Genomic DNA, 12,409 nt, shown 5'->3' with positions numbered 1-12,409 from the left:
ATCTGGGATAACTGGAGACTACTTCTATGTTTAGCAACAATCTGAACACTTATAGGGATCTGGGATAACTGGAGACTACTTCTATGTTTAGCAACAATCTGAACACTTATAGGGATCTGGGATAACGGGAGACTACTTCTATGTTTAGCAACAATCTGAACACTTACAGGGATCTGAGATAACTGGAGACTACTTCTATGTTTAGTAACAATCTGAACACTAAAAAGGACCTGGGATAACGGGAGACTACTTCTATGTTTAGCAACAATCTGAACACTTACAGGGATCTGGGATAACTGGAGACTACTTCTATGTTTAGTAACAATCTGAACACTAAAAAGGACCTGGGATAACGTGAGACTACTTCTATGTTTAGCAACAATCTGAACACTTACAGGGATCTGGGATAACGGGAGACTACTTCTTGTGTTTACTAACAAACTTAATTAACATACTTGGATAACGGGAGACTACTTGTGTTTACTAACAATTTGATGCTGTTTTGATTACGAATAATTTAATCTTTTCTGTGGTCATCGAAAAGTTTAACACACATTAATAATAAAATGGGTGCCCCCTTTTCGATCACAACAGTGCAAAGGCTAAAAAGTATATATATAACCAGAACATCAATAAGATTTTTTTGTGGATATCAATAACAAAACACTTGAATATCAGATTATTGTATTTTATCTTTCCTTTATTACTTTCTTCTACCGGATTCGTGACCTCAATGGTTATTCTTCAGGATATGATTTTGCTGAAAATCTATAACAAAAAACACATAAATACCGTTTTTCAACTAAACATAAATAATCTAAATTATATATATACATATACTTTCCAAGTGTATAAACATATAATACACTCCATATATAAATTAAGTACATCAAAATGGTCAAAAATAAATAAAAATTAGTCAATATACTTTCCTTCGTAAATTAAAATCTTATTATAATTATACTTTCTCTTATTATTACAGAAGTATAATTTATTTATCCTACAATTTCATACTCCTACTTACTAAGACTTACAGAAAATAAAAAGTAAGTAATAGTATAAAATTATAGGATAAATGGAGTGTATTATATGTTTGTACATTTGGAAAGTATATATAATTAATTTTTATTAATTATGTGTAGTTGAAAAACGTTATTTATATGTTTTTGTTATTGATTCTCAGTAAAATTGTATCTTGAAGAGTAACCATTGAAGTCACGAAACCAGCAGAACAAAGTAATAAAGTAAAGTAAAATAAAACAGGCAAATATTCCAGTATTTATAAATATATAGTTTATTATATACGTTCTCATATGCTATGGCTATTTTCAATTAACAACAGTATTTTCATTTTAAGAAAACTAGTGTATATAATGTAGAAGTATATGTTTTCAAACTTAACCAATTTCGTATGGATTTAATAATTTACGTTTCGTAAAACTTCCTTTCGTCATAATAATTTTCTAGCTTAACGTTTGCTCTTTTTGTTGTTGTTCAACCTCTTGAATTAACTTCATGAAAATATATCGGTAATACCACAATTGCATCTGTAAAAAATATGGAAATTAATATATATATATATATATATATATATATATTATATTGATTGTAGAATCTACGAAAATAATATTTCTGTTCATATATTAGAATAATATGGTATTGATTTTCTTTTCAATTTCTTGTTTCAGTAAACCTCTCAAATGAGAGAGTTTATCTCACCCGGAATTTCCCAGGCAGCATTTATCCTTACACGTGTTATTCGAAGAATACATTGTACTTCGACTTCAGTGATACGGTTCCCCCCCCCCCATAGGAGAGTCATTTCTCCTTCCAATCATAATAAGGATAATGAACTGTAGCGTCAGATACTTTAAAATAATAGTTTGTAAGCAATTCAGAATTAAAAAAAAAAGAATATTCACGATACAAAGAGCGGCTAAAAAAGAATATAAGCCTGACAACTATATCAGTTCATTCTTCATGAACCTCATCTCCTTGTCTGACCTGATGAAAAAACATTGTGCGTGAAAAGGCTATGATGCAATTCTGGACACAAACTTGTTAGGGCTCACTTTGTTCTACCTACACCTTTTGTATGTTGTATTACATAGTAAATATTCTTTATTGCACCTTTTCGACTGACTTACCTCTCGGGAAAATGAAGAATGGCTTTGTCACAATTCATTATAATCATGGCACTTAGGCGGCAAAATATATGACTTTTTTTTTTAGTAGTAGAACTCAATTCTCTTTAAATAGCTTAGGATTCGACTGTCGTCTTCGCGGGTCTTAGAATAAAGAGAAATAAAAATCAGTATTTGATTCAAACTTAATCGTTTGGGCCACAAATCATTGGAACCTTTTTTTTTTCGTATAAAGCAAATATTCATATATCCGCTGTAAGAAATCCCCCACTAGAGTAAAGATAAGTCATACTTTACTGTCTTTCAATAAAGTGGTAAACCTTGTTTCACCTTCCAACCGATAATATACAGATGTTTGAAAATGAGATAAAACTATTTACAGGGGTGATCGAATCCACTCTGTTTTTGAGTTGTTTATCAGATGTTGTTGGTTAGTACTTCATTTTCCTTCTTTTCTTCGTCTGCAAGATCAAAACCTTTGCTGAGAGTCTCCAGGATAAATCTGATGGTAATTTTGTAAATATTTTCCATGTTTTCGGTGTACCGATCACCTAGAGTTTCCTTCACGGCTGCAAGGAAAGGTTTCTCGATTCTCTGAAAACAAAATTAAAACTTGCTTATACAGAGACCTGGGAATTAAACCATAATCTTAACTTGTCAAGTAGCACTTTACTGTGTAGAAACATCGGGTTGTGGACTTCTGATCTATGAACTAACTATAACTCAATAGATGTTTGGAGACGGCTTGACTGGGTAATGAAGAGAACTGAGGATGACATAATCTTGCCGAAACGTCGTGCATTTATAGTAAAGTTTTCTCCATTAATCAGTCAAGCCGTTTCCAAACGTTTATTTTCTAAAAAAGTGGGTTCCACGTCATCAAATTTAACTATAACATGTAATAATTCTACTTATAAACCTGTCAGAGCTGTAACAAATGCTATTAAATGTTTATATCTAGGTTATAAGTATTCCACAAAACTCTGCTAGCCGTAGTAAACCACTTAGTAAAACTTACAGTTTAAAGTAACAACGTGGAGATGCCCAATATCTATATAAACTTGAACACTAAAACCCCTTCCCTTCCTTTCCCTAAACCCTACGAAGCAGCTACAAGTATGGTTCTTTCACAGGGCAGTAAATGTTCGATTGACCCCTCTGTATTTTGCTATTTTTAAATGGGTATATATTAAATAGATTTGAGTGCATGGGTACCGACCAGGTGATGAATAGTTGAGGTCTAATTTTATTAATATTATGAATATCTTAACTTCATAAGCTGAAATTTGATAATAAATTTTATGTAACATATAAAAATGTATAAGCAACCTTTCTTTCACAGTCGCCTGGTCTGCTGATAAAGGGCGCTCGACTTGCAATCTGCGGGTGTCGCGGGTTTGAATGCCCGTTACCGAACATGCTCGCCCTTTCAGCCATGGGGCGTCATATTGTGACGGTCAATCCCACTATTCATTGGTAAAAGAGTTGGTGGTGGTTGGTGTTGACTAGTTGCCTTCCCTTTAATCTATCACTGCTAAATTAGGAAGAACTAGCTTTGTCGAGTAACTCTGCGCCAAATTCGAAACAAACCAAACCGTAGAGAAACAAGCCAAAAAAAAGCAGTAATGAGTATCGGAGACAAACAAAATACTATAGTCAACACTTGTAAAAACGCCTTTACCGATTTCATAGCCAAAATAAACAAGTCCATACAATCTCGAAACTACTTCCAGACATTTGTAACATTCATGTATTGGAAAGGATAGAATAAATAATGAAGATACAAGTAGCAGAATAGCCATACTTTACAAACACAGTTTGTCAATATTAAATTTAAGTCAATATACCACGAATGAATGTATAGCCATAGATATATATCTAAAGAAAATAAAAAATATAACGGTAGCAGGTATATACTGCTCACCGAGTAAACTTATTGACTTAGAATGTCTTGACAATATAAATGAACATAATACAAACTGTATAACTCATAGGGGGATCTTTAATAGTAAGTACCGCATTTTCGGGTGTAGAGAAACGAACCAGAATGGAAGATTGTTACTACGCTTCCTAAACAATCTAGGTATATTTATCTAAAATGATAATTCCTCGACGCATAAATCGTTCGGATATAACTCCAGTGATATATCAGACTTATGTTTAAGCACTAATATACGAGCCACAAATGTATCTCCTTCAATGTAGGATGTGATATAGATAGTAATCACCTGCCGATCTGGTGTGCCTTTAGTCTCAATCCCTATAGAAACCAACAGGTTGAAATAGAAAAATTAAACTAAGAAAAAGCAAATTGGGATGAAAACAAAGTAAATTTGGACGAACTCTTACCTTTGTATGCTACCAACAGTGCCGCGAGTGCATCTCAATTAGACGTGTATTGTCAAACAATCACTAAGTGTCTACATATAGCTGCACATAAATCAATACCTAAACATAATCAGTTAACAAACACACACAGTTAATTAACATGATAAAAGAACGACGAAAACTTTGCAATGAATACATGGAAAAACGGAGATCCTACAACTAAAACTGGAATCAACATACTCGGAAACAAAATAAGAACAGAGATACAACAACTAAAACAAGAAGAATGGGACCAATACTGCTCTAAACTAAATGAAACAACGGATCCCAAACAATTCTGATCACATCTAAAACGGTTGACATACAGCAGAAAAACAACGCGAACATACCCTGCGCTTGTCATAAACAACACACTAGTACATACAAATAAGGATAAAGCGGAAGCATTTAAACAACACCTACAAAAAATGTTTAAAACACACATAGATGCAGATATGAACACACGCTTCTATAAACAAATTAACGACCACATTGCAAAAAACTTGGATATATATGAAATTTCCTTCCCAACAAAGTTATGGAAGACAACGAAAACGACCACATAGCACGCCAAGTAACAAAACACACAACAAAAACAGAAATGATACAATCTATTAATGCTACAAAAAATAAAGCTCCAGGCGAAGATGACATTCAAGCCATACTCCTCAAAAAAGGTAATCAGAGATTGTTTGACCACCTAACGATCATTTTTAGCTTGTCATTAAGTTCTGGATATGTCTCAGTTTCTTGGAAGCACAATGGTCTCGGGTTCATAATGTCAGAATTAGAACTACAGCGCGGTATTATTCGCTGGCTATCCAACTTTCTGGAAGATAGAAAATGTGGAGGGGCCTACTAGGAGTATTTCATTCGTGAGTTAGGTGTCCCTCAAGGAGGGGGTTATTAGCATATTTTATTTATTAAGTATGTCCATAATATGCCTCTAGACGACCCAAATTATGGATATACATCGCAATTTGCAGACGATGTTGCATTTGGAAGAGTTTACCGATCTCAGCAATAGCGGCCACTATTTTACAACCACAACTGAATAGAATAGTAGAATACTGTTAAAAACTACCGCATCAAAGTATATATTCCTAAAGATCAACTAGTGGTTTTTACGAAACTCAAAAAAACATCCCCCTGAATTATACATGAATGGTACACTCCTCCAAACGACAACATCAGTTAAATTCCCTGACCTGATCCCTATCGGAAGTTAATATGTGTTAAACATATAAAGAACATAAAAGCAAGTGTTTGCCAACGTACGAACTATGTAATGAGTCTAACAGTAAAAAAATCATGGGACATCAGCCGATAATATACTCAAAAAATACAATCTTGCATCTGCCCAGTAATAGAATACGCATGCCCAGTATGGATTAACACTAAACAAATATACGTAAGAAAGCTACGAACAATACAGAATACAGTACTTGTAGCAGCCTACCGAGTACCAAGATCCACATCCCCAGGCTTTTTTACACAAATATGGAACTTACAAACACTGCCTAAAAGACTCGTGCATAGTTCTCTAAATTACTTTTCAAAAATTGGCATAATAATGATCTATTTTGTGAATTAGACCGTTTTTGCATACATGATGAAATTAGCCCTAAGCACCTCTCACCAATTAATTTTTATTTTAAAAAAGAAAATATAAATTAAAGCCACCTTTAACTAAGACTGTTTGTTTGTAATCAAGCACAAAGCTACACAAGAGGCTATCTGTGCTCTACCCACCACGGGTATCGAAACCCGGATTCTAGCGTTGTAAGGCCGAAGACATACCGCTGTGCCACTGGGGGGCTTAGCTAAGACTATATCCATCCTTAATTTATTTAACTCGTAGGGCATTGAAAAGGTTATTTTACGTACAACGCTCTCGCAATAATTGAATTAATGAAAAATATGTGAAACGCAACTGGAAGAGTTCGCGATGTCTGTGACTTTTACGCAATAACGAACAAAGAGAAAGTGTGTTCCTTGTATAGAATATTTTCTTTATTAACATACATGGCCTTGAAAGGGGTCAGAGTACATGCAATAGGATAACCTTTGATCCTGGTGTTATAATTATAAGAATATTCTACAGCTGTAAACTAACAACTGCAGGGGGAGGAAGAGGTCCAGGTGAACCTGACCCTCCCAGGTCTACAAAGACCTAAATACCGACGCCGAGAAGCGCGAGACTCCAAATACAATAATCCTGATGGAAATTTTCACGAAAAACAATAATATAGAAAGTTACAAAATTAACCTAGCTTGATTATATATTAATTTATATTACAGAAACAATTATATAACTATGAATGTTTTATATTATATGTTTCTGGCTGTGATCCGAAACAGCCTACCGTAGTTTTAAAAACGGGAAAAAACTTAAATTAACACAAATAAAATCCAAATTTTTTTCTTATTGAACTGATATATCTTTCTTGATAAATAGATTTTTGTTTAACGCAAAGCTGTGCATTAAGTTATCTGGGCTTCGTCCACTGTAGGAATCGAACCCCCAATTTTAACATTATAAGCCCTGTAGCTGACCGCTGACTCAACAGTGAACTGGCTTGGAATGTGTAATTTTAGCAATGTACATTTCATGTCATCCTATAAAGTGCAAGCTGTGAATCTTATCGGTTAATATTCGTGTATTTCAGTGTTTTTATCTGCGTAAGATGCATCTTGTTTCTTAGATACTACGCAGTATGATACTAAATTAACATTGTATTTTAGAAATTAAAAGAAAAAAAGAAAACATTCAAAAGCGTTAGAAACTGAAAGTGGTACATAAAGATGATTAGAAAATGGTTTTGTACAGGCTACTTAAAGCCAGGAAGCAGGATCAGTGAAGAAACTGTACAATAAAGATGATTAGAAAAAGTTTTGTACAGGATTAGTGAAGTAACTGTACAACTAAGAAATTTATCAGACTCCAATTCTTGAGCATTTGGCAATTACGTCTCTAATGACCAATGAGTACCTGAAGTGAGCGATATCTTCCTCAACCTTGCGCTCGTCCATTTATGTACGGAGTGTCCCTATGGAAGTGTGAAGTGTATTTTTAATCTCTTAACTTTATGAAAATAATTAAATGTGTTTACTGTGTGTGAATAAAATAAATTGATGCGTGTGTTTAAATATTAGGCACGAGTACTCATATTACCGATCTAATATACGTGATCAAAGTATCTAGATAGAAAAAGATGAAAAGAATGTATATATTTTTGTTACGGTTAATTTATATAATAAACTTTTTAAAACCTTGTTGACAAGTATGGAAGCAGAAAATAAGTAAATAACTAACAAAGCACGCACGTACGCAGGGGGGGGGGGGGATCGGGAAAAACCCATATTTTTGTGATGTACAAAAATTATGCTTATATAGTTATAACGCAACTGCAACTGCTTATGATTTTTACCGTTGGTCTATATAATCTACATTATTTTGATGAAGCATTAGCATGTTTTGGCTTGAAACAGCCGCATGCAATGGCTTCTTCTCTGCTCTGTTATTGCAATACAGTCTGTGTTAATTTTATTTTTTTAAATCGCCATTATTCGCTCTTTACCGTTAAACTCACATTTACGCAATCTAGATCTAAATTATAATCTTTCTATGTGTATTTATACCCCAACAGAAGTCTAGAACATTCCACGCAATACTAGCTATTTTGAAGCAATAATACACAATTAAAAAAACAAGAATATTTCAGAAAGTTCTTGTAACATGACGCAACAATATAAAAATCGCTAATGCATAACAATTGATGAAGAACTTCATCGATGGAAGACAAGATGGTTTTCTATACCTCTGCAGGACAGGCCCCAGATACTAGCTGACTGCTTGAAAGCGTACTTCAGTGTACAAATATCTTTATGTTACTGAAACTCTTTGCCACACTGCCACTAAGTTCATGTTCATGTGAACGTTCGGCATCTGCTCTCTGCCGGTTGAATAATCATTATGACACTGCTATCAACATTTAAACTGTATGTAACTTATTTATGGAAAAGCACCACAGAAGAACGGAGCATGCCAACATGTTATTTCAGTAGTGCATACATGTACTTGTATGATTGAAATAGCTAATATACTATTGTAGTACAGAGTTGTTTAAATCAGTAATATAATTTAACAATTAATAACTACTCTGCATCTACATAGTACAGTACTGTACTATAATCAAACATACATATTTATGCTAATTTAAGTCTAGCTCAACATGCTGTGTTACAACAGAATGATGTTTTTTTATATACTTTTCATTGGATATTTGTGGATTTTATGTGAACAGCCGTGCAATTGTTTAAGCTATATTTCATGCAAAATTGTTTCCAGATTTAATCTCATAGCACCTAAATTTTCTGAGGGGAGGCATTCCTCTAGAACCTCGTAGCATTAGCATGCTTTCAATATGTGTTGCCTTTTGATCTCACAAATTAGAACCCCATTACAAACGTTATGCTATAGGCCAGCAAAGTATTCATTTTGCATCACGGATTTCTTTTCATTTTATATTTTTTCGTTATACGAAAGTTGTTTTATCAATAAGTGTACTAGACAATGTGCTAATTAAATTTAAGAAAGCACACTTATTATCTAACTCTTTTTTTTTTCGGAGAAAGAAACTTATATTTGGTCCAAACAGTTACTATTTAGAAAAGATATACCTATTAGCAAAACACAAAAAAATTTAAACACATTTTTACATGCTGACTTTTGTTAATTTTTAAAACGAAGTTATTTTCACGAATCTTAGAATTTGAAACATAAAACATTATTCACTCAAGAAAAGATATTTGTTTTGTTTGAACTCAGAACATTGGCTTTTTATTCAAAATGCAAGAGAAAAAACAGCAATAATTCAAGCTTAACGTCTATAAGCACTCGTCTTCAAATTTACAAAACAATAAATACCCAGAAATTTTCTTTTCTAAATCCTGCAATTTTTGTATGGAACTTCCCCACTGAATGTAGGTAGTCAATCAGATAATCCACTTTGTCCAGCGAGCGAATTCCTTCATCAAGAGTTGTCATGACGATGGAAGCATGTTGAGCCAATTCCAAACTCTCCATCCTCGACTCCTGTGTTTGAAGATACTGGAACTTCTTGAACAAGGTTATCAAGTCCTCGTTTTCTTCAAATAGCCTAAAATAAGATTTATCACTAAATAAAATAAAGTCGATAGAATGACGAGTGCTTAATATTTATGAAGGATTAACAGCTGTGCAAACTACACGTGATCCAGTTTTTTAAAAAATATACTAGATGTATGAAGAGGTCAGGTGTGAACTAGTTTGATAGTATGCCGAGATGTGTATTGGAAGGTCCAAAGTTGAATTATACAATATACCGCTGAACATTCTTTGTGCTGTAGGCTTATAATAATAATAAAAAATGACAATCACACTATTCGGTTCATAGTAGCTGCGTAGGCGATGTGTGTTGCTAAATGGTTCTCCAACCTTTCATCAGCAGTTTTTAAATATAGGATGAATATGCCTAAACTTCGGGGCCTCTGACCTGGTTGCTAAGCTCACGTATCGCACACGCGAAGTTCAGATTGAGAAATACAACTGTGCAAGTACTAAATGTATGAACGAAATATATAAAATAAACAAAACGGCTTTTCAAAGCAAAATATAGTTAAAAAACTTGTACGTTTATCATACAACACTGATCTCACTATTATTTGCCCGAATAACAATCATAATTGTACAAAGTTTGAGAACAGAGAGAATAGATCATAATGATACTTTGGCAATAAGATGTGGAAAATCTTATTTCTTGTAAGTCATAAGAAACATATTTCATATGATATTATTTTATAGTTACAACGGTAAGTATTTGCGACCAAAAACGTTCAGAAAACTCGTCCACTTTAAGGACAAACATTTACCTCTTTTATAAATGTATTTGTTTATTGAATTTCCGAAACAATTTGCGAGGTTTGAATTTCGCACAAAGCTACTCGAGAGTAATCATAGACTTGAATGAAGGAAGTCAATCAACACCACCCATCTCCAACTTTTGGGCTACTTGTTTCACCAGCGAATAATGGTATTAACGGTATTATTATAACGCCTCCACGGCTGAAAAGACGAGCATGTTCGGTAATGGGGATTCGATCCCGTGACCCGCAGATTGTGAGTCGAACGCCTTTATTACCAAACCATGCCAAGCTCACCTTTTATAGGATGACAGCAACACATACCATTATACTGTGCGTTAAAAGTTATATAAGCGAAATGTAGATATGTCTTTTTACTTAAAATATTTATGGCACGTTGTATAGTCCCGCAGTGGACCAATGGCAAGTTTACGAAGGGGTTTGATTACTCGTGGTCTACAGAGTACAGATATCATACTGTGTAGTTCTGAACTAAAACAAAGAAAGAAAGTAGTTCTATATTATACGAACTATATAAACAAATGAGTAGCATTATATTAACAATCACAAACAACAGGTTGTTTGTTATCCAATCCAGGTAATCAATTCAGTTGTAGTAGACTAACAACAAGAATCAGAGGTTTTCTGTTATCCAATATAGGTAAATAGTTTAGTTGCTGTAGACTAGCAACCAACAATCAGCGCCTATAGTCCGGCATGGCCAGGTGGTTAAGGCGATCGACTCGCAATCTGAGGGTCGCGGGTTCGAATCCACGCCACACCAAACATGCTCGCCCTTTCAGCCGTGGGGGCGTTATAATGTGACGATAAATCCCACTATGCGTTGGTCAAAAAAATTACCCAAGAGTTGGCGGTGAGTGGTGATGACTAGCTGCCTTCCCTCTAGTCGTATACTGCTAAATTATGGACGACTAGCGCAGATAGCCCTTGTGTAGCTTTGCGCGAAATTCAAAAACAAACAGAGACTAAAGTGTTATCCTCTTTTCTTACTGTTCACTGGAGTTAGCCCAATAAAAGGGATTGTCATTTTGAAAACAAAATTAATACGTAAAAAAGAATTAGGTTTTAATAGAATTGTGTGGGTCAACGATAGAAACGGAGAATAAAACTAAAACTTCTCTTATCCTGATGCACAATAGGAATTTAAATAGGATTGTTGATTACATTTAGACTGTATCTCCAATTTGGTTTTGTAGTTGCAAAATACTAGTCAAATCTTATTTTACATAATAATACTTTTTATTCCATATGGCTGATTTAATAATGTAGAAAAAGAATTCTATTATTTCGTTCACTACATTAGCTTTCCGAACGTTTAATGGAATTCTTTTTGTACACTATTAAATCAGTCATATGGAATAAAAAGCTATACAATGGGCTATCTTTGCACTGTCCACCACAGGTATCGAAATCCGGTTTCTAGCGTTGTAAGTCAGCAGACATGCCGCTGTGCCAGTTGAGGCAACTACTTTGAAAGAAAAGACTTACGAAGAATAGGAGTTTCAGTTTATGTGTTATTAAGCACAAAGCTACAAAATGGGCCATTTGAGCTGTGCTTACCGCGAGTCTTGAAACCAGTTTTTTTAGCGTTATAAACCCGCAGACTTACCGATGAGCCATAGGAAAGGAGGGGTGAGAGTGTCAACGCACTGTATTTTTCAGAATTTACAAGCTCTGATTTCTATCACAGATCACACAGTTTCATAAGCATGATTTTTGATGGTTATATATTTTACGGTTCAAGATGACACAACTTTTGAATTTTGGAATCATAAGACTGCACTTCTTGCATCACTGTACTCATGTAACAAATAAGAGATCCTTCTTCAAACTCTTATAATTATATCAGTACTAATCTATTATAATAATAATCAGTTTTTCTTTCCTGAATAATCTTTCCTGAAAATGCGAGCGCACCTTAATATCTAAATGCGCATGCGCACGCATTTTGTGTCAACGGAAGTAAACAAAAG

The 12,409-nt window shown here is 34.1% G+C and overlaps 1 protein-coding gene and 1 long non-coding RNA gene across 3 annotated transcripts in view; one reads left to right on the top strand and one right to left on the bottom strand.

Annotated features, from left to right (window-relative positions):
• Window positions 1-12,409, top strand: part of LOC111086872 — a 33,029-nt gene that overhangs the window by 7,348 nt on the left and 13,272 nt on the right. The gene's annotated exons all lie outside the window — the stretch shown is intronic.
• LOC106463854 (neuroglobin-like) overlaps window positions 1,142-12,409 on the bottom strand; it is a 95,590-nt gene continuing 84,322 nt past the window's right edge. For both annotated transcript variants that reach the window (XM_013923933.2, XM_013923934.2), the window contains exons 3-4: window positions 9,442-9,673; window positions 1,142-2,738 (exon numbers count right to left, since the gene is read on the bottom strand). In XM_013923933.2, coding sequence (XP_013779387.1) covers window positions 2,562-2,738; window positions 9,442-9,673 — 409 coding nt within the window. In that variant the 3' untranslated portion in view covers window positions 1,142-2,561. The remainder of the gene's footprint in view (window positions 2,739-9,441; window positions 9,674-12,409) is intronic.

The sequence above is a fragment of the Limulus polyphemus genome, unplaced genomic scaffold (genome assembly GCF_000517525.1).
Source record: "Limulus polyphemus unplaced genomic scaffold, Limulus_polyphemus-2.1.2 Scaffold1503, whole genome shotgun sequence".
NCBI lineage: Eukaryota > Metazoa > Arthropoda > Merostomata > Xiphosura > Limulidae > Limulus > Limulus polyphemus.
The sequence above is the reverse complement of the archived record's forward strand: the minus strand, read 5'-3'. Positions and strand labels throughout refer to the sequence as shown.